A 23656-nucleotide genomic window follows, 5' to 3' on the forward strand; every position below is an offset into this window, starting at 1 on the left:
TCATGGTATTCAAGTTGATCATTGGATCACTTGAAAGGGGTTGAGTGCAACCCTCGTCCATTGGGACGCCACAACATGGAAGTAGGCAAGTGTTACTTGGCCGAACCACAGGATAAAAATCGCGTGTCTCTTGTGTGCTTTACCTTTGATCATCTGTGTTCACAAGAACTCATTTCAAGCTACTTAGCCGTTCTAACTTACATAACAAAGTTTTGTGGCTATTAGTGTTGAATTTTATAGGATCACCTATTCACCCCCCCTTCTAGGTGCTCTCACTCTCCTTCCCATTCTTATTCTTAAGTGCTTTGTAAAGCTAGCAAGAGACACCTAAGTGTGTGGTGGTCCTTGCGGGGTCTTAGTGACCCGATTGATTAAGGAGAAGGCTCACTCGGTCTAAGTGACCGTTTGAGAGAGAGGGAAAGGGTTGAAATAGACCCGGCCTTTGTGACCTCCTCAACGGGGACTAGGTTCTTTAGAACCGAACCTCGGTAAATTAATCACCGTATCCACTTGTGTTGATTTCCATTTGATTTGTTTTTCCTATTTCCTCTCTCTAAAGTTTCCTTGCTAATAATTGTTTTGAGTTTGCTCCCAAACGACATCAGCATCATTTGAGCAACTCATGGCAAGAGAAACAATCTTCCGCCTTGGATTTAATTCTAACACTAACCCCGGCCTTAGTGTGTGTTTAAGTTTACAAATTTCAGGTTTTGCCTATTCACCCCCTCTAGGCGACTTTCAGTTCGCACTAGCACGCCTGCCAAACACAAATCTTATTGTCCCTCGGTTTTCGAAACCACGACAGTTGGCACGACAGGTAGGGGATCGTTAGTGTGCTAAGCGACATTACCCGCACCGATGTCTAACTTATCAGCATCTGCCAGAGGTGGGATTTTCACCCCTGGGAGTAGCACATCAAGTTCGGCTCCCTCCATTTCCTCGACAACTTCGCTGGAGAGCTTCGCCTCGCCGATCCCGACGCGTAGGCCATCGCGCAGCGAGGCACCCGGGCGCTCCACCAGGAGTAGGCCGAAAAGGCAGCATCGCGGGAAACATGCCCCCACTCTCAAGCAATGCCCCGGTCAACTTGATGCCTCCACTAGGGGGCAAGTAGTGAAGGCACCGTCACCAGCGTCCGAGGCCGCTGCCAACCATCCAAATGCCCCCACGAGTCTAGCAACCGGGAGATCTACGCGGTGGAGTCCTCCGACTCGCCATGTGATGCGTCACGATGCCCGATCTTCACGACGTAGGATCAATCTTCAGATAACTAGCTTCAAAGAAGCCAAGATAACTTGCTGCAAGCAGCAATAACTAGTGCAACCTGACAAATAAAACTCGAAGCCAACCACCGTCTTTAACCGGCAGCCTGAATCGAGGATTCGCCCAACCATACTCTCAAAGAACCAACCAACACAGCCTACAATCAATCGAGGAGACCTCGAAGGGAGTAGGAGCACCAATTGGGAGCGGATGAAGCCGCCGCTTCTGCAATCCCGCGAAGGAATTCACAAGAGCAAAGGGGTAGAGATCACTCTCAATATTTGTTAGCACACAGCTGAACAAAGGGGTTCTGTTTTAGATTATCATAAGCTGCCTTACATCTTAGACATAGGGGGTATTTATACTAGTAACAACCAGCCTTAGCGAGGTATAAACACAAAACAAAAGTATTTTCACGAGCTAATGTGAAGGAGCCTCTTCGGGAGATCTGCATAGTTGATTTCCGTGTGGCTGTTTGACTTCTGCGCAGTCTTCAGTATTTTGACAATAACTTCTTCTAGGAATCTTCAAATGACGTGGGACTGGTTGCATTGGAAAGCTAACTTGATAAGCTTTCTCACCATATATAGCATGCTTAATGAAACTTCGTAGAATGATGCAGTTTAATACGAAAACTTGGTCATCAAGCTGACTGTTGACCTTCTGACCAGTCGGCACTAAAGTAGGTCGGCTGCCTTTCTGGTAGATGTGGTTAAGTCGGCTTTAGAAGCATTGGAAACTAGACTTCAAGAGCTTTCCAAAAAGTACTTATGGGCCTTCATAGCTTTTGGGAATCAAAAGATATGACTGTTTCTTCTGGACGGTTCTGTTGCGCTGGACTGACTCGGATATAGCTCTTCTTGCTGATTCGCCCTTGATATGTTTTGTCCTTTCTCTTTGGTGAACCTAAGTAATATCAACATACACGACTTAGGTAGCATAAAATTCTCATTAGTGTTTAAATGAAATTCATAAAGTAGCGCGTGCACCTCTTGCTGTATCTTCTTAGCTCGGCTACGTGTAATTGGTCCATCAAAGACTTGGGTTGGTGATGATGTTGGTTGTACTTGAGTTGATGTAGTATGACTTGGGGGTTGTAACATGTTGCTTAATGGCGTGGTCATATCACCATGCCCCTCATGCTGAAGGCCTCAATCGCATACGATCGACGCGATCACCCGAGCAGTATCCCGCATCCGGGAACTTACCCCCGTGCTGCTGAAACAATCGTCGGCCCAAAGCGTCTCTCCAAAGTCCTCATGGACGGAGGGAGCAGACTCAACGTCATGTACATAGAGACATTCGACACCTTGGGGATCGCACTCTCCGCGTTGCACCCTAGCACCGTGTTGATCTATGTCATTACGCCCGACCACAGCGCCTGCTCGCTCGAGCAAATCGTTCTACCGGTTACATTCGCAAACCCCTCTAATTTTCGCACCGAGCAGCTACAGTTCGAATTGAACTTTCTAGGGGCCTACAACACCATATTGGGGAGGTCGGGCTACGTCAAGTTCATGGTCATTCCCAACTACACATACCTCAAGCTAATGATGTCTGGACCCCATGGGGTCATTACGGCGTCCGCTTCATTCCAAGCGGTCTATGTGTGTGAAAAAGCTAGCTGTGAGCTCGCATCAGCACAAGCCACCGCAAGAGAGTTGGTGGAGTTATGGAGGGGCATCGACTCTAGGGATGGTTCGGACGCACCCAATGTCAGTTCTGACATTCAAATGCGTCGAGGACACGAAGGACGTTCGGATCGACAACGCCGACACCTCCAAGCATGTAAGAATCGGGGTGACACTCTCCACAAACAAGAAGGTGCCCTTATCGACTTCCTCTAGACCAATCGTTGAATATGCCCTAGAGATAATCATAGAGATGAACATATTTCTTTGTATCCATGATATATATATTGCTTAATTAATATCCATGAAAGGCACATACCTGTTAACCCGTGGGTATAAAATACCTGGTATAACTTAGCCCAGAAACATAAAGTTGAGCTTCAGCCATCCATCTCTTTTGACTATTTATCAACCTTTTCGGCAATAATATCATAAAAGACTTAACAACTATTTGATGATCAAATAATGGAACATGTAATGTGTTATGTGGTACTATCTTAGTGTTGTTACTTTATCCAATTATTTATGATGTTCTTAAATAGATGATTAAATGATCCTAGAAATTTCGTAATGATATTTAGATGGATATACTTAACATTTGTATAATGTAAATGTTTAATCTTTGTGAGTACCAGTGACCCGACAAATGATCCATACTCATATCTATACTATACTTAAAGCGTCAGTTTCAACGGTCGTCATGCGTCATTTTTTTACAAATAACCCCTCACAACTATTTCAAATTAATTCGTTGCACGTCTATAGATGTCAAACGACGCTCGACACGGGCTAGATGCACATGGGCCACAACTATCACACAAGCACGTCATGCCGGCCTGCTAAGTGTGTCGGGCCAGCCTGTTAGCCCGTCGATCCATTTAATTAAATCAGCGTAACGACGCCCGACACGGGCTAGATGCACGCGGGCCACAACTATGGCACAGGCACGCCATGCCGGCCTGCTAATTGTGTCGGGCCAGCCCGTTAGCCCGTCGATCCATTTAATTAAATCAGCGTAAAATGTTAAAAAACGGTACAGGAGGTGGGGTTCGAACCCATGCCCTGATGGAAGAAGGGTGGGAGACACTGGGTGAAACTGTCTAACCAGTAGAACATCACGCTAAGATGTTTTTAATATTAAATATAAATTGTATATAGGTATATACGTTTTTTGTAAAATAAAAAAAATAATCGTGTCGGGCCGCACCAACACTATGGGTCGAGGCTACAGCCCAAACACGGCACGACGTTCTTTGCTCTTGCAAGCATTAGGTCGTTTCTGAGACCACATTGGCACAATGGACTACATGGTATTTGAGGTTGCTGAATTGGATGGAGCAGCAATGATTTGTCACACTAACAACAAAATGAAAGGTTATTTGTTGGTTTTAAACGTTAGTAATTGCTACGAAGTAGCGTAATTTATATGGAGCACATCCAATTTTTATTAATGCCTGACTTTACCAATCACTCCATATTTTGATCTATCTTTTTTATAAGTTTGACTTCATGGGACTTATTTTATAAACTTGATCTCACAAACTCTCTTATTTGGTCTCTGTATGATGGAATTATGCTATTTTATAATCTCTGTTCATTCAGTCAATCGTTGAACTCTCCTCTAATCGCTCACTTTATTAGCCGTGTTGTACCAAGACATATTTGCATGGAGTAAACAATAACATCAGTTAGCTAAATCAAAAAATATATTATACAGAGAGCGGAGACAATCAATAAAAAATCTTAAATTTTTTATGGATAGTTTACGTGGGTATTGTTGTAAGCCGTCGCAACGCACGGGCAACCGACTAGTAAGTATAGGCACGGGAGTAAATACATATTCACGAGTGGATATGAGTATGCGTATTTACCTATTGCCATTCGTAGGATAGGGCCCTAGCGCGATTAGAAGGGACACGAGCAACCGATGCTGCCGCAGCCTCACACTCAACCAATATTTCTCCTGTATACAAAGAAAAAGAAATCTTCCATACATCAGACTTTGACTCGCTTCTATCTCGCGCAAGCCGAGAAGAAAGGAGCCCGTCTACGCGAGAGATGGGCGGCTACGAGAACGGCGAGTCGACGGCGGCCGCGGCGCTTGCTGACGGTGGTGTGATTCTGGGCGTGGACGGCGGCACCACCAACACCGTTTGCGTCTGCCTGCCGGCTGCAATGACGCCGCCGGAGTCTCCGGCCACCGTACCCGTGCTTGCACGCGCCGTCGCCGGCTGCTCAAACCGCAATTCCGTCGGAGGTAATCGCCAGAGCTCTTCCCATTCAGAGGATGCCTGATGCGTGCCTTGTGTTCAAAATTCGATCTTGGTGATTGACGAGTTGTCTCCCTGTCGGTTTTTTTGGGGGATTTTGACTTCACTCCTAAGGTGTTGCCTAATCGCCGTTGATTTTGTCATACATAGTTGCGGATGCTGTAAGGATTGTAGGGAATACTGGATCTTCACAATTGAGGGAGAGTTTCAGGGAAATAGATGAATTGTTTGCATAACAGTGCTCGTGTATGTTCATTTTTCCTCATTTTTCTTAAAAAAAACTTAGCTTTTGTTCTATAGATTTTTAAAAGGCTGTTTGCCATTTTGTTGTCCATCTTGCTTATTTCCGATTATTTAGGTTCCTATGGTTGTCAATCATTTAATGAAGTTGCTGAAGAGGTAGTACTCCTTAGTCCTTACCATTACTTGTGCTAAGCACGGTGCTTGTAAAGTAGTCTGGTAACTTCAACTGATGAGGAAATACAGCACAACATTTACCCATGTGTTGATAGCACTGTGGTTTGGACTTTGGACTTCCTTTGCTATTCTAGAGGAATACTGTGCCCAAAGTGCAACAAGAATCCATAGTTCTGTACACAAACCATGTATGCTTCTGTAAGCTGTAACACAGTATACAATTGAAATATGGTAATGTTTTCTGAGTGATATTATATCATTATCTCCTTTTTTCCCTTGCCACGTTGTAATGTGGGAACAATAGCATCTGGCACAATTCTTCGGTCAAAGAAATACTTACCACTTTGTCCTCTATTCATCAGAAAATGCTGCCTTGGAAACTCTCGAGCAGGTCATGACACAGGCTCTAGCATTGGCCAACACAGATCGTTCAGCTGTCCGAGCAGTTTGTTTAGCCGTATCAGGAGTGAACCATCCTTCAGATCAGCTGAGGATGCTGGAATGGATCCGGTATAGTTTTCTCTGTGTTAATTAAAATGCATTTTAGTATTGCACCTAAAGGGAAGGGTTGCATTGTTGTGCTCCACAGCAACCACTTCATTTCAATTGAACAAATGCTGATATCATGATGCTCAAATGTTTGGGCCTATTCATTTGGACATCCCTGATGCTCTGGATTGTCAGAATGATGCTGCTTTTGTGTATGTCATTACAAATCAGAACATGCTGACAGCCAGAAATGCAGAACTGATAGTAAGTCATCATTTTCTTGTATATCTGCTAAGTGAACCTTGTTTGTTCTCCAGGGATCTGTTCCCAGACAATGCAAAAAATTATGTAGAAAATGATGCAGTGGCGGCCCTGGCTAGTGGTACAATGGGAAAGCTGCATGGTTGTGTGTTAATTGCGGGCACTGGATGCATTGCTTATGGAGTTACAGAAGATGGAAAAGTAGCAAGAGCAGCTGGTGCTGGGCCTGTTTTGGGCGACTGGGGTAGGTGAGTAATATTATTTATGGCAACAAGATACTCTATGACCCTTGAAACTGGATACTTTAGGTGGTGCCACTGCCTTGTTTGAACTTTGAAGTTGGATTGTTGGAACATCATTCTTTGTTTATGATTTTTGTTGTTGGAACAGATATTAGTGCTTTCAGCTGCCATGTGTTCTGTTCAAAAGTCCATACCTGATTTGCAACATGAGAATCAGAAGTTTAGAGGGTGCTCAACTGACAAGCATCAATTGTCTGTCACACACCCAGTAGAAATTATAGGGCTATTTTCAGATCTTGTTTGGATATAAGGATATGGGCATATATCATGCAAAGAAAACAAAGCTCCTTATACCCCGAACATATCACAGAAAGGCTATTTATAGGTGCTTGGGTTGCTGAACTATGAATTGGGGAATTGGGAAGATGACCACTTACTGCCTTGGTTAAGAGACCTGAGTGGAGGGTTACCAAACTGTGAATTGAGAATTAAAAGCGAGTGAAATATTGTCATCTTACCCTAAATGAAACTAGAGGAACATAAACCATGAGCGAATGGTTGGCCGAATAGCTTGTCCACTTCTCCTTGTAGTCCATTTGACTCAGCCTTGCAGCTCCTTCCTCTCACCCAAATTGATGGGTCTTCCAGCATCTTGAAATCCTTCACCATTGACCGCTGTAGTTTAAAAAGATTTGTTTGGTGTTTATGAAACCTATTATTCTGTGATTTCAATACAGCCTGTCTGTGACAAAGGCTAATGTAGACAACTATATGTGTACATTAATGCAGTGGATATGGCATTGCTGCACAGGCCCTGACAGCAGTTATAAAAGCATACGATGGTCGTGGGCCACAAACTAGACTTACAAGAGATATCCTTGAGAAGCTTGATCTTTCTTCACCAGATGAAATCATAGGGTAAGTTCTGTCACAGTGATGCATAATTTGTATACATTTCAATTATCTGCCCTAATGGTAGCTTAATATGCAAAAGAAGACAGTAGGGTTTCCCCTACTGTTTTGACTGAAAAAATATGCAAAAAAAAGGTACACTAATTTTATTGCATAGCATATGTTATTTGTGTTAAAAGTACGTTCAGGACCTTCTGTGACCATGCTATGATATTTTTCATCAATGTATATATAAACCTTGCCAGGCTTGCATTGTTCCGACAGGATTTGCCATTATGCATTAATCCTTATCATTATTTGGTTATACTCCTTTAATTTCCTTTTTTTTTCTCAAACACGCAGGAGAGCTGCACATCTTTGTATTGAGAAGAAAAAGGGATAAGAACCTTTACAACACAAACCCATAAACCCAAGAGAGTTGACAAATATTTGGCTCCTTGTGCTCACAACAAAAGCGATCTCGACCAAGAAACCAAGCACCTACTGGTTGCCTGCAGGCTCTAGGGCCATAGGAAAGGAAATGCCTCGAGCCCCTGCCAGACTCCGATAAACCATCTCCTCAATGTCGAGCTGCAAGGCTCTGGCCAGACTAGGGTAAAGGCCATAAAAAACACACCGGCTACCATGATTCCATAGTATGCATGCCCCAAGAATTATTATCGAGTTTAACCCTTCTTGACCATGTTTGTCACTCTCAACTCTACATTAGCCCACCAATAGTTTCAAGATTCATCCTGTTAGTGCACTATACCCATTCTCAGTAATCCATATTTAAAAAAAAACTCGGCCGGGGAGGGAAAGACCGCCCTCCCGGTATTATATTAAGAAGAGACCGAAACAATGGTCCCGGCCGAGAAAATCTCCAAACCCTGGCCCCCATCACTAACGGGCCGGTGTCAACTGTCCACTCTGCAACGGCCCAACCGGAGGGTGACGCACAGGACATCATAACCCGAGAGCGGATGAGTCATAGCGAGGGGATTTTTTTAACCAAGCCTGAAGATTCGCTCCCGAGGGGAATCGAACTCAGGACTTGGAGGTGCTACTCGGAAGTCCTTAACCATTAGGCTAGAGGCCCTTTCGCTAATCCATATTTTTAAGGTCATAGAATGATTAGTAGTGTAGTATTTCATAACTTAATTAATGTTTGCTGAAGCTTCTAGTGTTTGTGAATATTTCTCGTGCTCTAGCTGAGAAAAGCATTGATATTTGGAATCTTGTACTTAATTGCTGCACTTGTTCTGGCACAGGTGGACATATGCGGATCCATCTTGGGCTCGTATTGCAGCACTTGTACCAGTTGTGGTATCTTCTGCTGAAGATGGTGATGAAGTAGCTAACAAAATCTTGCATGATTCAGTCCAAGAGTTGGCTGACACTGTTATAGCGGTTGTTCAGCGTCTTAGATTGTGTGGCGAAGGTAATGTGTAGTTCGTGCAATAGTACTTAGCTTTAATTTTGTTCAACAGGTCTATTTGATTATTCGAATGGACTAGTGGCATTTTAGGTATAAATAGTACTTCTCTGGGGTCAGGACATCAAGTCAAGTCGTTCTAAGATAGGGATGCCATTGTATATATTACTAATCAAGCAAAGAATGAAAACTGGTCTTTTCCCGGCAAAAGGTTCTTTCGGTTCATTCCGTCTGTCGTCTGCATGCCAGTTGTCATGTCGTAGAGCATATAGCAACTGGTTTTCTGTGGTAAATGAGCTGTGGGCTTAAGATACTCTTGTTATGGTTCGATGTACTATATTTCTTTAGAGTGGAGTACTAAGGATTCCGATCATGGAATTGTTTCTTTGGACACAGATATTATTCTGCTCAAATTCTGTTTCTGTTTCCAAATGCCGTCTCAGTGTTAGGAACTGACAACAGGAGAACATGTTCTGTATACCTGAAAGTTCATCTTTAATCTGGCAGATGGAAAGGACATGTTTCCACTTGTTTTGGTTGGAGGGGTCCTTGAAGGAAATAAAAAGTGGGATATCAGTGGTGAGGTCATAAAATGTATTTCCAAGGTCTTCCCGGGCACTGATCCTATTTGGCCTGAGGTTAGTATACCCATTACTATTCTTGTTCCAAACTTTATGTCTCTGTTGCACACATCCATGCTGGTTTCTGGATACTTAAGGAGTCTAAGTGTTCAAAAGATTTGGGATGTCTCGCTTTTTTATATCAGAAGTCATGTTTTTTTTATCTCTGACTTACTTGGTATGATAAATGGCATATGTCAGTAACATATTTTTGGATAAATGCGCATACATTTCTCTCATCAAGAAAGCAGTGATATATCTATCTGAAAACATGGGGAAAAAACTTTAGTGCCAAGAAAGTTGGTATAGGCATTAGTGATTTTTTTAAGAAAAATGGATGAAGTACCATCCCTTCAGAAGTTAAACAAAATGCCATGAAATTTCAGGTGGAACCAGCAATCGGTGCTGCCTTGCTAGCCTGGAGCCATCACCACAAAGGGTTGAAATTGGAGAATGGAAGTTGATTCCCAGCATTTAAGGGTGTCAATTGTACATTGAGGAGTTGGCGAGCCAAAGGGGTATTGGTCCCAATGATACATTCATCGGCATGAAGGCTTTTCGTTCCCAGCAAAAAGAATAAATCGTGGATGGGTGCAAACATGCGGTGTGGATAGAACATATTTCTGATGTAAGTAGGTAGTAAGAATTGTTCAAATATTCCTCTGATTCTAACTCTCGGTGATTGTTGTATGTGTTCTGTTTGTGTTTGGAGGTAGTAACATGTATCTGTCTACCATGGATAATTGATCGTCAAATGTTCAGATCTTTTTTTACATACATTGTGCTTGGCCTCTATAAACTTTAGTTGGCATACTCGTAAAAGCTGAATGTACAGCATTTTGTGTTGCTACTGGGAATACGAAGAACGCAGAGCTCTCCTCGTGACAAGGGAGCCAGGCTCCTCGTGATCCACTCGGCTCAAAAAAAAAAGTCGGCAGATACCAATGATTTGCAATCGAAATTTTGCCGCCTCGTGGGCATCAAACGTTGAAGGGACCAAATTCTCTTCAATGTATTATTACATTGAAGGGATGAGCTTGCACATAGTTGTTTGAAATTACATGAATCCTGGTAACCGAGGTCGTCCGTTCATCCAATCAGGATAGTGCAGATTCTGAATCGTCTGCATTACAGCCTACTTGCATTTCAATGTAAATGTTACTTTGGTGGCACGCATGATCACTACAAAGCCTGAACGCCAGGCTATAGTGTAGATTTATCTACCATTGTGCCAGGAAAAAATAAAGATCCACATGAAAACTCAGCTTCTCTAACATCCTCTCGGCTACCAATGTTACAAGAGTTCACCTTTGCAACCCAGCATAGCAGGTGGCAAAGCCCATAGGCCATAGCATCAAAAGCCAAGCACAAGAACTAATAGCTACGGTTGGGTTGGGTCATTTACAGAGTGCTCAAAAGCTACCAAGACCACTACTCTGCCTGCAAAAGGGGGTAATCACCTAGTCCTTGAGTCGGAAACAAAAGCTTGCTGCCATCTACAATTCTACAAACTTATGTCAAACCACTGGAAGCCTGCTGTCAAACCTACAATTCTACAGTGTCAAGCCGACCAGAAGCATTTTACTTCGCCATGCTAATGTGCTTCTTAATCATGCTCAAGGTCTCCATAACCTGCAAAAAAGATATTAGTACAGTTAATACAGAACAAAAATATCATACACGAAACCATGCGAATTGGGTGAGCGCAATGCAATTGCTAGTGATTATGACATACGGTAGCATCTGGCATAACATGGAACCTGTGGTTAGACAAGACATGCGAATACCTAATATCTCATGTCACGCAACAAATTAATATTGGAAGAAAAACCTAACATCAATCTTGTTAAAAATTTATGTTAGGTCACTTCACAAATTTCTTTTACTGAAAGATCTTGATAAAAAAAAGGATATACCTAGAATAATGAGGATAAGTTATATTAAAGACAAACAACAAACAGGTCAGAGGGCACTTTATGGACAATACAGCAATACTTCTTAGATTAGGCACGAAGAGAAACAACAGAAAACATAAGAATCATGCCCGAAGCATAAAAACAAAACTTACGCCGGTGTAGTGTTGCAGTACTGGAGAATAGTGATCAAGTGCAGTATAGATTTTTGCAAGAAGATCCGTTAAGGCCTCAACCTCATCACCAAGCAAATCCACCTGGGAAACAAATAAAACCAATTAATGTGCTTTAATGCCTCAATCCTTTCAGGGTGACATCTAGGTCATAACTTTTTTCATGGTTTGCAAGTTAAGCTCTAGAAGAGCAGGCCTAGTGCAATGGTGAGAACAGTCCATTGAGTCACCAGGTCATAGGTTTAAAGCAGCCTCTCCGCATTTGCGGAAGGAACTCGGTTTACCCCTTTCCCATACCCCACTCATGTGGGAACCTCCGGCACTGGGTCTGTCCTTGTTTTTGCAAGTTAAGCTCTGCAAAGTGAAGCTAAACACTAACTTGTTAGGTTTGGCAAATAAATTACCTCAAGTTCAGCTTTCTGAAGATTAGAGTCTCTTGTCTCAGATATCTCTTTGTATCGTAAGGCCTTCTTTCTTAAAAGATTGCCTTCTTTTGCAAGGTGTTTACATTGTTCTTTTAATAAACAGAACCTGTGAAAGAAAAAAAACATACTAGCCTCTTTATTTACAGAACATTACATAGATAGGTAATAGGTACCAAGAACTATAAAGCTAATATTAAGATGGTATAGTGATAAACAAAAGGCTAGGAATTATATAATCAGCTCATTTGCCTAGAATAAGTAAGTTGAGTGAATAAAAATCAAGCACCTTGATTCATGATGATCGACTTTATTTGCAACAACAGCCTGCTGATTCATCATGACAATTTCAAAATCTTTGATAGATTTAACAAGATTTTCCATGAATTCTCTCATATCATTGTCTTTGGAAACAGCAGATGTTAGCATCTTCTCTTTTTCTTCCATGGCATAATGTAGAGCTTGATTCTGTTTCTCTAGGTCTTTTAGAGAGTTTGAAATGGTTCTAAGTCTATCATTCAGCTCAACCAAGGTAACATCATTGTGTTGAACATGCTGCTGAGCTTGCTCCAACCTGCACATAATGGCATCAAATTCCCTGTTCTTTTCAGATAGGTAGGAATCTTGCTTTGCCACTTTGTCCCTTAACAAATCAAGTTCACAACACATTGACTCCACGCGAGTCTGCATCGCTTCCAATCCAATCTGTGATACAAATTTCTCCTTTTCACTCAATACTTCAGTGAAGGAATCCACAATTAGTTTCAGTTTTTCAATCTTTTGCTTATGTAGAGATTCCTCTTCAGCATGACCCTTTTTCTCCTCGTACTTCAACAACAAAGAATCAATGTTTGACATTGCTCTAGCAATAGCCTCATTGTGAATTATTGAGCAAACTTCCTGCTTCATACCACCCTCAATCTCATAACCATGCAATTCTATGTTTATTTCACTAATGAACTCTTTTATGATAATCCTTTCTATTTCTTCTCTAAAGGTGGCTGCAATTCTGGCATCTTCAACGTCAAATTGAGGCCTTACAATATTCAGTTCATGATCTGCCTCTCTGGATGCAAAATGTGATGAGTGAGTTGGAATAGAGCAATGGTAGTCTTCATTATTACTTGCACCGCTTTCTAGTTGCTCGATTTCAGAACCTAATACATTGTTCTTATCTTGTTGACCAGGAATTGCATTTGACTTGATACGGACAGAGGCTCTTTTATTCTCCAGGAGGAGCACATCCAACTTTGAGATGACTTCCTCAATTTTCTTCCTTGTTTGCTCAAGTTCTTTGTTATTTCGTAAATGAAAAGGGTTTGATCCATCCTTCTTCAGGATTTCACGCTTCAGTTTGAATATCTCTTCCGTCCTCTGGTACAGAACTGAATCATGCTGCCTTTTCATCTCATTCATTGATTTATTGAAATGGGCTATCAAAGCAACCTTATCCATGTGATCCAAGAGTTTCGGATCACCAAAAACTTCTTCTTTAGAGTCTCCAGGATGAATGGTCTTTGCTACACCATTTCTAGAGGAATTTTCTTTGTCCTGCTGCTTGCTGGCATTTTCTGAATCTTCAAAGTTATGCTGTGATCCCGATAGCCCCCATTCAGAATTCAACAGTGACTTGGAAATGGAGTCAAGCTGCTGGCGGAGACTATAAAACTCATCATGTCTTTTATCCCGTCCCTCAGATAAACTCAAGCTGCCATTTACTGGCTGCTGCAGCTTCTGGTTCAGTGATGATATCTCTGCATCCTTGAGAGCAATTTGGCTAGCAGCTTCTTGCCGCACATCACTTAGGATCCCCTTGATGATAGCACCAGTCACAATTCCTGAAACATGAACCCTGTCGTTTACTTCATCCAAGAAAGATTCCATGTCCTCAATGGCGTCTTCATGGCAATAAGGCTCAGTCTGAACTGCAGCACTTCCATTGCCATCATCGGGCAATACATGCAAGGTCTCTGCCATCTCCATCTGTATGTGAGTTTGGTGTGATCGCCACTGTAACAAAAAAAAGGAAAGGCACAAAAAGGAATGTTAAACTCGGGGATTATAATCAAACCAGCATGCTATTTCCCTCAGGAAATCCGTCTGAACATTTATTGCCCAGCAGCAAACGCGCATGTATCATTCAATAAACCACGTCAAACATGACGTGCAGTCACATCACCCCAAGCTTGTGACAGCATAATGGTCTCTGAGCAAAACCCTACCTCAGCAAGACGACGAAAATCTTACAAATTAAATTACCAGTATAAACTGCCTTGAATGCTCAGATAATAATGAGTTTATGACATCAAATCTAAAGAGACAGAACATCCATCCCAGTAATGGTAACTCGATTGGGGAAAGTGACATGGACGGAAATACATAGCCCAAAAAAAGGAGATAGCAGAAACAAATCAACATCTAGCTAAACTAGCCGAATCAGATAAACCAAAAAAAATAAAACAGGCAACAAATTGAACACTAACCAATCGTCTAGGTTAAAGAGCTCAAGTGGAGGAGGCCGTCTAAACGAAGCTAACCCAAGCTCAAACCAAGAGGGGAGGGGCGAGACGAAACAATCCGGAAAACCACCAGCGCCTCCTAGGACGGAGAGCTCCGCCACCACCACCACCACCAGTGAATCCGTAGAGCAAGAAACAGCAGCGAGGCAAGGAATGCCGCCCCCCGAAATACAACGGCGGTAAAGGGGAAAAGAAAGAAGCTGCGCTGGTGACTGATGCTCTACCTTTCCTTTCCTGCCACCGTCAGCGCCGCCACTGTGCGCGGGTGGTGGGGAGACAGCGAAAGCAGCCGCCTTTCACCTCCAGTCCCCCTCCCCCGCCTTTTCTCACCGCCGCCGCCGTTAACGTGCTAAGGTTATCTCTTGAAGGTTGACTGTAGTTGCTGCTCAAGTGCCACCGCCGTGAGGCCGGCCCGTAATGCTTGCCTCTCCTTGAAGCCCAGCCCATGGCTCATGGGTTTGGCCCAAACTCTAGTTTCACTCTGACAGCCCGATAAGAGAGTAACACATTTCATTTCAAAATTAAACGCCGGCGAGAGCCGCCCCGGCGGAGGGAGCTCTCTGGACGCGAAGCGCTCCACGCCGGTGACCACTGACCTCCTCCCTGGAGGCGCCCCGGCGAAGGGAGCGATCCTGGTACCGGCTGCGGAAGTGCGGAGCCAAGGGCGGGGCCGCTCCGCGGAGCGCCGGTGGCAGCCACGGTCTGACGTCAGGTATTGTCATTTTCGAGTCCTCCGAACCCAACTGCAAACAACAGGAACCCATTACCAAATAAATGATGCTAGAAATGGTTTCATCTTAAAAAATGGGTCGGATCCATCTAGAGCGTGGTAATGTATCACGATCTAAAGGTTTTTTTATAATTTGTTAGGACACTAAACTAATTTTAGTTCAAAATAAATAAAAATAGAGTTTCATCCTATCTAATTTTATTCTTAAATTTTATAGCGTAAAATCTAAAACCCATTGTCCCTCCTAGATCCATCCCATCCATATAGTCTGATTTTCATTCAAGTTAATATCATTTTTGTTAAGCTCTAAAAAGAGCAATGCGGACGGTCCGGCCCCGAGGCCGGACGGTCCGCGGTCTGGACTGTCCGCGGTGGTGACGCGGACAGTTCGCGCGCGCGCAGAGTCAGTTAGGGTTCCTAGTTTCTCGCGGGATTTGTTACCTAAAACCGCGGGATTAACTCGGGAAACAGTTGAAAACGGATCCAGACCTCCCCCTTTATATAGATGAAGGGCTACGGCCGATTGAACCCCCAACAATCGAACAAATCAAGTCTATTACTCGTTTTTACCTTATGCATTAGGAGTAGTTCTAGTCTAGTTCTAGTTTAGCCCTAGTTTAGTATTCCAATCCTCAAATTCTCTGCCTCTCCTCGACTCTACGTCGATTAGGGGAGTCTAGGTCGGCCGGCCCGAGCCTAGACAACTCCTAGGATCTCTCCTCCCCGACGGGGTCCCTCCCGGGAGCGAGATCCAGGCGCCGCCGGCGATCCTCTGCCGCCCCTGCGCACGCGCGGACCGTCCGGCCCTAGGGCGCGGACCGTCCGGCCGTCAGGCAGGGAACCCGAGCTCCTGCACCAGGTCGCGGACCGTTCGGCCCTGTGTCGCGGACCGTCCGTGTCTGACCAGGGAGCACCGCCGCCTCACACCAGGTCGCGGACCGTCCGGCCCCAGGCCGCGGACCGTCCGCGGCTGACCAGAGAGCACCGCCGCCGGTTCTTCTTGAGTGATTGGCGCTCCGAAAAGGCGTCAACATACTTTTTGGCGACTCCGCTGGGGAATAGGTGTCTAGATCTGCTAAAAATCGGCCCATAAATGGTCGGTTCTAAGGATCACACCAAGATCTCCACTACCAACATCATCAAGCCAGCCATGGAGGCGCTCCCGGCTGATGACCAAAGGCCCTTTGAAGACCTCGTAATGCGCGATGAGAAGGAGGTGATGCGGCAATGGAACGAACAACGCGACAAGGAAGAGGCGGAACTGCTGCATAAACTCTCCGAACGGCGCAAGGAGGCGGCGGACAAGTACTTGTCACACTTCACGATGGATCGCCACCAGAAGATCGTCCGTCAAGGGGAGATCGATATGGAATCTCTCCTACCTCCACTGCAGGGTCCCGCTGTAAGTACTCCAGATCTATCTCTTACAACTTTCATGGATCAACGAGGAGATCAGTTAAAGCAATATGTAGATGAATCTATTAAAATGCATTTACGTGCATACGAGAAATCAGCTGCTCCTAATTTTCCATCGCGAGAGTCTAATACAGTGCCACCCACGTCAAACACATCGGCTATAAACAGGTCACCTTTGACCTAGCCATCATATGGTATGTCGATGCACGCTTTCGTGTCACCATCACAGCCGCAACCACTAGGCACGCGACCGGACCGTCCGAGCATCATCTCAGACAGTCCGGTTATACCGCGGACCGTCCGGCGTATTTCGCCGGACCGTCCGACCAGATGCAGGCCCGCACACAAAACACTCAGGTCGCACCGTACATGGCCGGATCATCAGGGTACAACCCCTAAACACTTCGGCCCCATCACGGACCGTCTGGTACATCACGTCGGACCGTCCGGATATGTTGCGGACCGTCCGCCATCTTACGCCGGACCGTCCGGATATGGCATGAACCGGCCGATGTATTACGCTGGACCATCCGACTCTACACGAGTCCATGCGCAAACTGCCCAAGTCACGCCATATATGGCCGATCCATCCGGGTACAGCCCTGGACCATTCGGCCCGATCGCGGATCGTCCAGTTCTTTACGACAGACGGTCTGGGTACGAGACTACCCACGTAGCACCATATATGGCTGGACAATCCGGATATACCTTCAGACCATTTGGCCAGGTCGCGGACCATTCGGCCTCTTACGCCGGACCGTCCGGATATGCATACGCAGAGCCGAGAGCTGCGCAATACGCACAGTTCCCACATTCATCGCAGCAACATTATGGTGCCCCACCAGCAACACATTATAATCATGCCATACCACCTCATGGACATAGGGCTGAATATTATTCGACCACAAGAGAGCCTGAGGGGTATAGGGCAGGAGCTGGTGACATTAATAGGACACCTAACACACACCTCAAACATACCTGGGAGGAAAGCCGACAGAGTAATGTCAGGCAACCTGAAATCTCCACCCACAAACTCAATGGATGGTCGCCAGACATGGCAGAGAGGGTCAGAGACGAGGTAGCCGGGATGTTCAGGGACAAACTCGGTGTTAGTGTGTCAGGTACAGGGCAATCGTATCGGAAGCCTTATAGTCACCGATTCGACACCGTGCCATACCCACAGGGAACTAGAATACCAGACTTCTCTAAGTTTTCTGGTGAAAGTGGGAAAAGCACACACGAACATATAAGCCAATTCATAGCACACTTGGGAGAATTGGCTGATGGGGAAGCCTACCGTGTTCGTTTATTCTCGTTGTCCCTTACTGATACTGCATTTGCATGGTACGCAGCTTTGCCACCAAACTCTATTAACTCTTGGGAAGAATTAGAGCAAAAGTTTCATGAACACTTCTTCTCAGGAGAACATGAGTTAGAATTGGCTGACTTAGCTCAGTCCGACAGGGGCCTGAAGAATCGGTTAATGACTATATCCGGAGATTCCGGGACACTAGAAACCGATGCTTTCAGATTCATGTCGCAGAAAAACAACTGACAGGGCTAGCTTTCAGTGGGTTGCGACCCTACTTAAAAGAAAAATTAGATGGCACCCAATTATTTTCACTAGTGCACTTACACCAGCGGGCTATGACCTGTGAAAGCCGAAGTAAGGAAACATCAAAATCGGCTAGCCATAAGATGCATCTAGTGGGATACGATAATTCGGACGATGAATCCACGGATGTATACACCGCCGAACTGGTTTGGCCAGGACAGGCTAAACCTTCAGCGTGTTCTGCTTTACAGTCGATTCGAAAGAATCGACAAGACGAAGTTAAGTTTACTTTTAATGTTGTCAAATGCGATAAAATATTTGACGAGTTACTGAAAAACGGCAACATTAAATTAACTCATACTATTCCTCCTCCTGATGAATTAAAGAGGCGTGCTTATTGTAAGTGGCATAATTCCTTTTCTCATGCTACCAATGATTGTAATGTTTTTCGTCGACAGATACAATCGGCCATAAATGAGGGTCGATTGGCTTTTCAGGAGATGCAAGTAGACACACAACCCTTTCCTGTTAATACAATAGAACTCACATGCAAAAAGGTCTTGGTTCGGCCCGAAATGGCCGATAAAGACAAAGGCAAGGGCATCGTCATCAGCAATCCTCGCATGTCAGATATATCACAAAAGGAGATTGCTCGAAAGGCTTCGGACGAGAAGGCTAAAAGGTCCGAAGACGCCGGGGGGCAGGTACAGTTAATAAACCAAACACATCAGCCTAGCCCCAGCATCGTAGATGGTCCGGCACCTACGTGCGGACAATCCGGTGCTCAGACAAACGGTCCGGCTAACTCAGCCGGACAGTCCACCTATGACCAAAGGCGTCAACCTCTACACAAAGCAAGGAAAAAGACGCAAGGTCAAAGCACATACAATCGGCTGATCAAAGCCGATCCTACTTTTGATCAGTTGCTCTCCAAAAATACTAGCAAAAAGACTGTTCCACGTGATCGGTCAACAAAGAAACCCCGGTCACCTGCTAAAACAAAACGGTCAAACAAAACGACCCGAAAGGCGACACAACAAGCATCGCCTATTCATTCTATGAGACCAGGGTACTTTCCACCTATTTACTCATCGTCGGTATATTATCCTGTTCAAACATGGAATGGCACGATGATGAATCCATGGTACATGTATAGTCCCTTCGTCTATCCAGACTGGGGGGCACCTCCATTCTATTCCTTTTGATCCATTGATCAAATGGTCATGGCCGAGAAAGATACAATCCGAAACGGCCTTTATATTGGTGCTTTATTGAACAATCTCCATATCGAAAAGCCGGTGACCTACATCAGGATTAGTTCATATGCTTTTGGTTCGTCAACCTTCACCAAAAGGCAGGGGGCATATGTTGAGCTCTAAAAAGAGCAATGCGGACGGTCCGGCCCTGAGGCCAGACGGTCCGCGGTCCGGACTGTCCGCGGTGGTGACGCGGACAGTCCGCGCGCGCGCAGAGTCAGTTAGGGTTCCTAGTTTCTCGCGGGATTTGTTACCTAAAACCGCGGGATTAACTCGGGAAACAGTTGAAAACGGATCCAGACCTCCCCCTTTATATAGATGAAGGGCTACGGCCGATTGAACCCCCAACAATCGAACAAATCAAGTCTATTACTCGTTTTTACCTTATGCATTAGGAGTAGTTCTAGTCTAGTTCTAGTTTAGCCCTAGTTTAGTATTCCAATCCTCAAATTCTCTGCCTCTCCTCGACTCTACGTCGATTAGGGGAGTCTAGGTCGGCCGGCCCGAGCTTAGACAACTCCTAGGATCTCTCCTCCCCGACGGGGTCCCTCCCGGGAGCGAGATTCAGGCGCCGCCAGCGATCCTCTGCCGCCCCTGCGCACGCGCGGACCGTCCAGCCGTCAGGCAGGGAACCCGGGCTCCTGCTGCACCAGGTCGCGGACCGTCCGGTCCTGTGCCGCGGACCGTCCGCGTCTGACCAGGGAGCACCGCCGCCTCACACCAGGTCGCGGACCATCCAGCCCCAGGCCGCGGACCGTCCGCGGCTGACCAGAGAGCACCGCCGCCGGTTCTTCTTGAGTGATTGGCGCTCTGAAAAGGCGTCAACAATTTTCAGTTCTCCAAGAATCGGATGCTCTGAATTTCATGGGACTTGCCATTGACTCGACTTCTTTTGTCAAGGTGAAGAAAAGTCATGGATGTTACAGGTTTCCAATAATCAAACGCTCTTTTTTTCGCATCTTAAACTCCAACCAGGTAAAAGCTAAAAGCACCTACAGACCAAAAAAAACAGAAGACTTCAATCGGAGTCGAACTGAACCAAGATTTGGTCCAAAAACAGATCATCGCCTCAAAAAGCTACAGGTTGCTGGGCAGTCGAATTGCTGCCAGGAGTTCCCTCTTCAGCTCCTCCCTTCTGATCTTCCCCGTCGTGGTCACCGGAAATGGCTGCCTCCACTGGTAATAAGACCTTGGCACCTTAAATCTGTTCAATAAAAAGAAAAGGATATGGTAAGAACCAAGAAACCTTTGCTGCTGCTCAAACAGACGCGCGTTCACCACACGCGCTAACATGTTTCTCATCAGAAGAGTACATCTGTACATGAGGAGAGTGGAGAACACCTGCTCAGTTCTTTCGTCCTGCAGTGGCCATGGAGGATCTGAGGAGACACCTCCTCGCCTCCGCCTCGGTGCTCGTGCTCAGCTCTCGCATCCACCCAGTTCCAGCCGTCCTTGACGCTGACACACGCAACGACTCTCTCCCCGAGACGGCTATCCGGCACGCCGACCACCACAGCTCTCGCCACTCCGGGGTGCTGGGACAGCACCGATTCAACCTGAACAACTCCAGGCGTTAGTTGTGAAACCAACATGTTCACATGTCTGCCATTGTTAGAGGATGGAAGAAGACATGTGGAGTCTGAACTCTGAAATGGTCATGGAACAACGAGTACCTCTTCCGGGTAAACATTTTCGCCTCCGGTCTTGATGCGGCCCTTGTGCCTTCCCAAGAGCCACAGATTACCCTCCTCGTCCACCCACCCAGTGTCTCCGGTGTCAAGCCATCCGTTCCTGTCACACTCGGATGAGTCCGCCTTGCCGTTTGCCCAGTAGCCAACCATGGTGTGCAAGCCTCTGGTCAAGACGTTCCCGGTCGGCGAAGAACCGGCGGTGGTGCCGTCGTCATCCATGCCGATCCGTATCTCAACGTGCGGCGCCGGTTTGCCGACGCAGACACCTCCGTGGTGGCCGCACGGTTGGGTCTCCGGCTCCGGCTCCGGCTCTTGAAGCTTTGGCGTGGTGAGGGCCATGAACGTCAGAGACGAGCAGGCCTCGGTCATCCCTGTTGCAGATTACAGAGCTACTGAAATCCAGTCGACGTGTTACTGTCTGCACACGACGAATGAATCCTCATGACACTGAAGAGCTAACTGGCAGAGAACGCCGTACGGCCGTACCGTAAGCTGAGAAAATAGCAGCCCGAGGAAAGGATTGCGAGGCTGCGTTTACGAGGTGGAGCGGCAGCCCGCCGCCGCCGTTCAGAATCTTGGTCACCGTCGTCCTCCCGCAGCCCGGCGCCATCTCCTCTTTCCTGGTCGAAGAAGACGGGAGAAACTCCGGTTAGGTGACTTGACTACCACTACCAGCGGCTGCGGCCTGCGGGGGCTCGTAGGGTTTCAGAGTGCTCTGGAGATCGCTACCGAGCGTAGGACAGCAGGTCAGCCATGATCGCGGGGACGGTGATGAAGCAGGTCACTCCGTGCTCCTGGATGGCGGCGAACGCCGACCTGGCGTCGAACTTCGGCGCCAGGACGTGGCAGCCTCCGGCCATCAGGACTGCCATGCACGACGAGACCCCTCCGATGTGGCACAGAGGCGCTGTGTGCAGGTAAACCTGCAGGGGCCGAAGAGTAGAGAGAGGGATGCGAAATTCTGGAAGTCATACAACTTTTGGTTCTCTTGAGTCCTGAACTGCGTAAAGAGTCGCTAACATGGCATGGAAACTGTATGCGATAGTGCTTGTTGGGGTCCTGAAACCGTACGTACATCGTCCTCGCCGTAGCCGACAATGGCGATCTTGGCGAGGGACTGGATGATCAAGGACGTGTGGCTTATCGCTACGCCCTTGGGCCGCCCCGTGGTTCCTGGTTGGATCAGAATCAGAGTACGTACCATCAGCTATACATCCTGTAGCCAAGTTTCTCGATTTCAATTCTATTCGTTCTGTAACAGCCTGGTTTTTTCACCGGATGTGAAGCATATTAGAGCAATGTCGTCTGGAGCCGACACGGGCTCCATCGCCGCCGCTGCCGTAGCTCCGCCGAGGCTCCCCGTGACGTCGGTAATGGGTACAGCTGAAACCAACATGTGTCCAAGACGAAAGCAAGCGTGTGTAAATTGCAAGTGCTAGGTGCGTGCAGAGTCTCTTGTAATGCCCACGCATGCAACGCAAGCAAGAACCTCACCACAACCTGCAGCAGCGCGGCCGGTCCTGCAAGGATCGCCCAGGAGGAGGTAGAGGCCGATGGATGGGAACCTGTCGCCCTCCATCAGCCGAAGCGCCCAGGAGCTGAACGCGCCGTCGAAGGCGAACGCCGTCGGCCGCACGAGCTCCACCGCCTGCGCCGCCTCCTCGAAGCTCTGCTTCAGAACAGGGGGAGACGACGACGAAACTTACTTGCACTCTTTGCCGGAGTGAGTGCTGTGTGCTGTAAGAACCGAGAAAAGGAGATGAAGTGGAGGAGCACGCACGCACCCAGCGGTAGTTGAGAGGGGCGATGATGGCTCCGGCGTAGGTGACGGCGAGGAACAGCTGCACGTACTCGACGCTGCGTTCATGTACAGCAATGGCTCAGCCCCCGATCGTTTCCGCGGCTAACGAATTCCATGCGCCTAGGTAAGCAGGCAGGTACCTGTTGAGGGCGACGGCGGCGACGACGTGGCCAGGGCGCACCCCGCGGTCGGCGAGGCCAGCGGCCAGGCTCCGCACGCCGTCGACGAACTCCGCGCCGGTGAGCCGTCGGCCGCCTGGGCCGGCAGCGACGGCGGCGGTGGCGCTGCCGCGGCAGGCGAGGATCCTGCCAAGGCACTGCGCAATGTGGCCCTGGCGGTGGCGCGGCGCTGCCATCGCCGGCTGGCGCCGTCGACCGAACTCTCTTTGCAAGGTTTGACGCGTGCGGCAAGGAGGGAGGGAGGAGGAAGATAGCACGCGGCCACGACGGGGGACGTTGCGTTGCGACCACAGATTGCAGTGCAGCTGACGATTGACGAGATAGTTAGGGAAGGCTGTGCTGACCGCTGACTACCACGGTACCACCTACTAATGGGTAGCCTGCTCCCATGTTTAAATAGTAAAAAAAGGCTAAAATTCAAATAGGAATTTGAACCAATCTCACACTCACACACAGATCACACACTAGTTGGGAAAAAAAGT

At 46.8% G+C, this 23656-nt stretch overlaps 3 protein-coding genes across 5 annotated transcripts; 1 reads left to right on the top strand and 2 right to left on the bottom strand.

Annotated features, from left to right (window-relative positions):
- The first annotated feature begins 4884 nt into the window (after positions 1 to 4884).
- Positions 4885 to 10292, top strand: LOC100283486 (ATPase). Its single transcript, NM_001156386.2, has 7 exons — positions 4885 to 5151; positions 5944 to 6091; positions 6388 to 6579; positions 7363 to 7491; positions 8736 to 8905; positions 9407 to 9537; positions 9906 to 10292. Exons 1-7 carry the CDS (start codon positions 4953 to 4955, stop codon positions 9981 to 9983), a joined length of 1047 nt encoding a protein of 348 aa, NP_001149858.2. The 5' UTR covers positions 4885 to 4952; the 3' UTR covers positions 9984 to 10292.
- A 405-nt stretch (positions 10293 to 10697) lies between these two features.
- On the bottom strand, positions 10698 to 14972 carry LOC100194007 (uncharacterized). 2 transcript variants are annotated; one of them, XM_008649201.4, is made up of 5 exons: positions 14771 to 14972; positions 12317 to 14037; positions 12010 to 12136; positions 11588 to 11689; positions 10698 to 11151 (listed from the first exon to the last, which is right to left on the bottom strand). In XM_008649201.4, exons 2-5 carry the CDS (start codon positions 14008 to 14010, stop codon positions 11101 to 11103), a joined length of 1974 nt encoding a protein of 657 aa, XP_008647423.1. In that variant the 5' UTR covers positions 14011 to 14037; positions 14771 to 14972; the 3' UTR covers positions 10698 to 11100. The 2 variants fall into 2 exon arrangements, with proteins under 2 accessions (XP_008647423.1, NP_001346296.1); NM_001359367.1 differs by lacking the exon at positions 14771 to 14972 and adding an exon at positions 14511 to 14700 and having other exon boundaries at positions 10867 to 11151.
- A 5382-nt stretch (positions 14973 to 20354) lies between these two features.
- LOC100275595 (putative AMP-dependent synthetase and ligase superfamily protein) lies at positions 20355 to 23523 on the bottom strand. Of its 2 annotated transcripts, none has more exons than XM_008649414.4 (10): positions 23136 to 23523; positions 22979 to 23051; positions 22695 to 22863; positions 22470 to 22577; positions 22270 to 22367; positions 21924 to 22117; positions 21681 to 21814; positions 21177 to 21565; positions 20845 to 21059; positions 20355 to 20707 (listed from the first exon to the last, which is right to left on the bottom strand). In XM_008649414.4, exons 1-10 carry the CDS (start codon positions 23348 to 23350, stop codon positions 20581 to 20583), a joined length of 1722 nt encoding a protein of 573 aa, XP_008647636.1. In that variant the 5' UTR covers positions 23351 to 23523; the 3' UTR covers positions 20355 to 20580.
- Positions 23524 to 23656: the final 133 nt, after the last annotated feature.

Source organism: Zea mays, chromosome 6, assembly GCF_902167145.1.
Source record: "Zea mays cultivar B73 chromosome 6, Zm-B73-REFERENCE-NAM-5.0, whole genome shotgun sequence".
NCBI lineage: Eukaryota > Viridiplantae > Streptophyta > Magnoliopsida > Poales > Poaceae > Zea > Zea mays.

Coding starts and splice junctions, on each gene's coding strand:
- LOC100283486 (NM_001156386.2), top strand. CDS start 4,953: ATGGGCGGCTACGAGAACGGCGAGTCGACGGCGGCCGCGGCGCTTGCT. Junction 6,580..7,362: donor GTTTTGGGCGACTGGGGTAG/GTGAGTAATATT, acceptor ACATTAATGCAG/TGGATATGGCATTGCTGCAC. Junction 8,906..9,406: donor TCTTAGATTGTGTGGCGAAG/GTAATGTGTAGT, acceptor TTAATCTGGCAG/ATGGAAAGGACATGTTTCCA.
- LOC100194007 (XM_008649201.4), bottom strand. CDS start 14,010: ATGGAGATGGCAGAGACCTTGCATGTATTGCCCGATGATGGCAATGGA. Junction 12,137..12,316: donor GTCGATCATCATGAATCAAG/GTGCTTGATTTT, acceptor TTTCTTTCACAG/GTTCTGTTTATTAAAAGAAC. Junction 11,690..12,009: donor TTCAGAAAGCTGAACTTGAG/GTAATTTATTTG, acceptor TTTGTTTCCCAG/GTGGATTTGCTTGGTGATGA.
- LOC100275595 (XM_008649414.4), bottom strand. CDS start 23,350: ATGGCAGCGCCGCGCCACCGCCAGGGCCACATTGCGCAGTGCCTTGGC. Junction 23,052..23,135: donor GCCGCCGTCGCCCTCAACAG/GTACCTGCCTGC, acceptor ACATGAACGCAG/CGTCGAGTACGTGCAGCTGT. Junction 20,708..20,844: donor AGGACGAAAGAACTGAGCAG/GTGTTCTCCACT, acceptor TTTATTGAACAG/ATTTAAGGTGCCAAGGTCTT.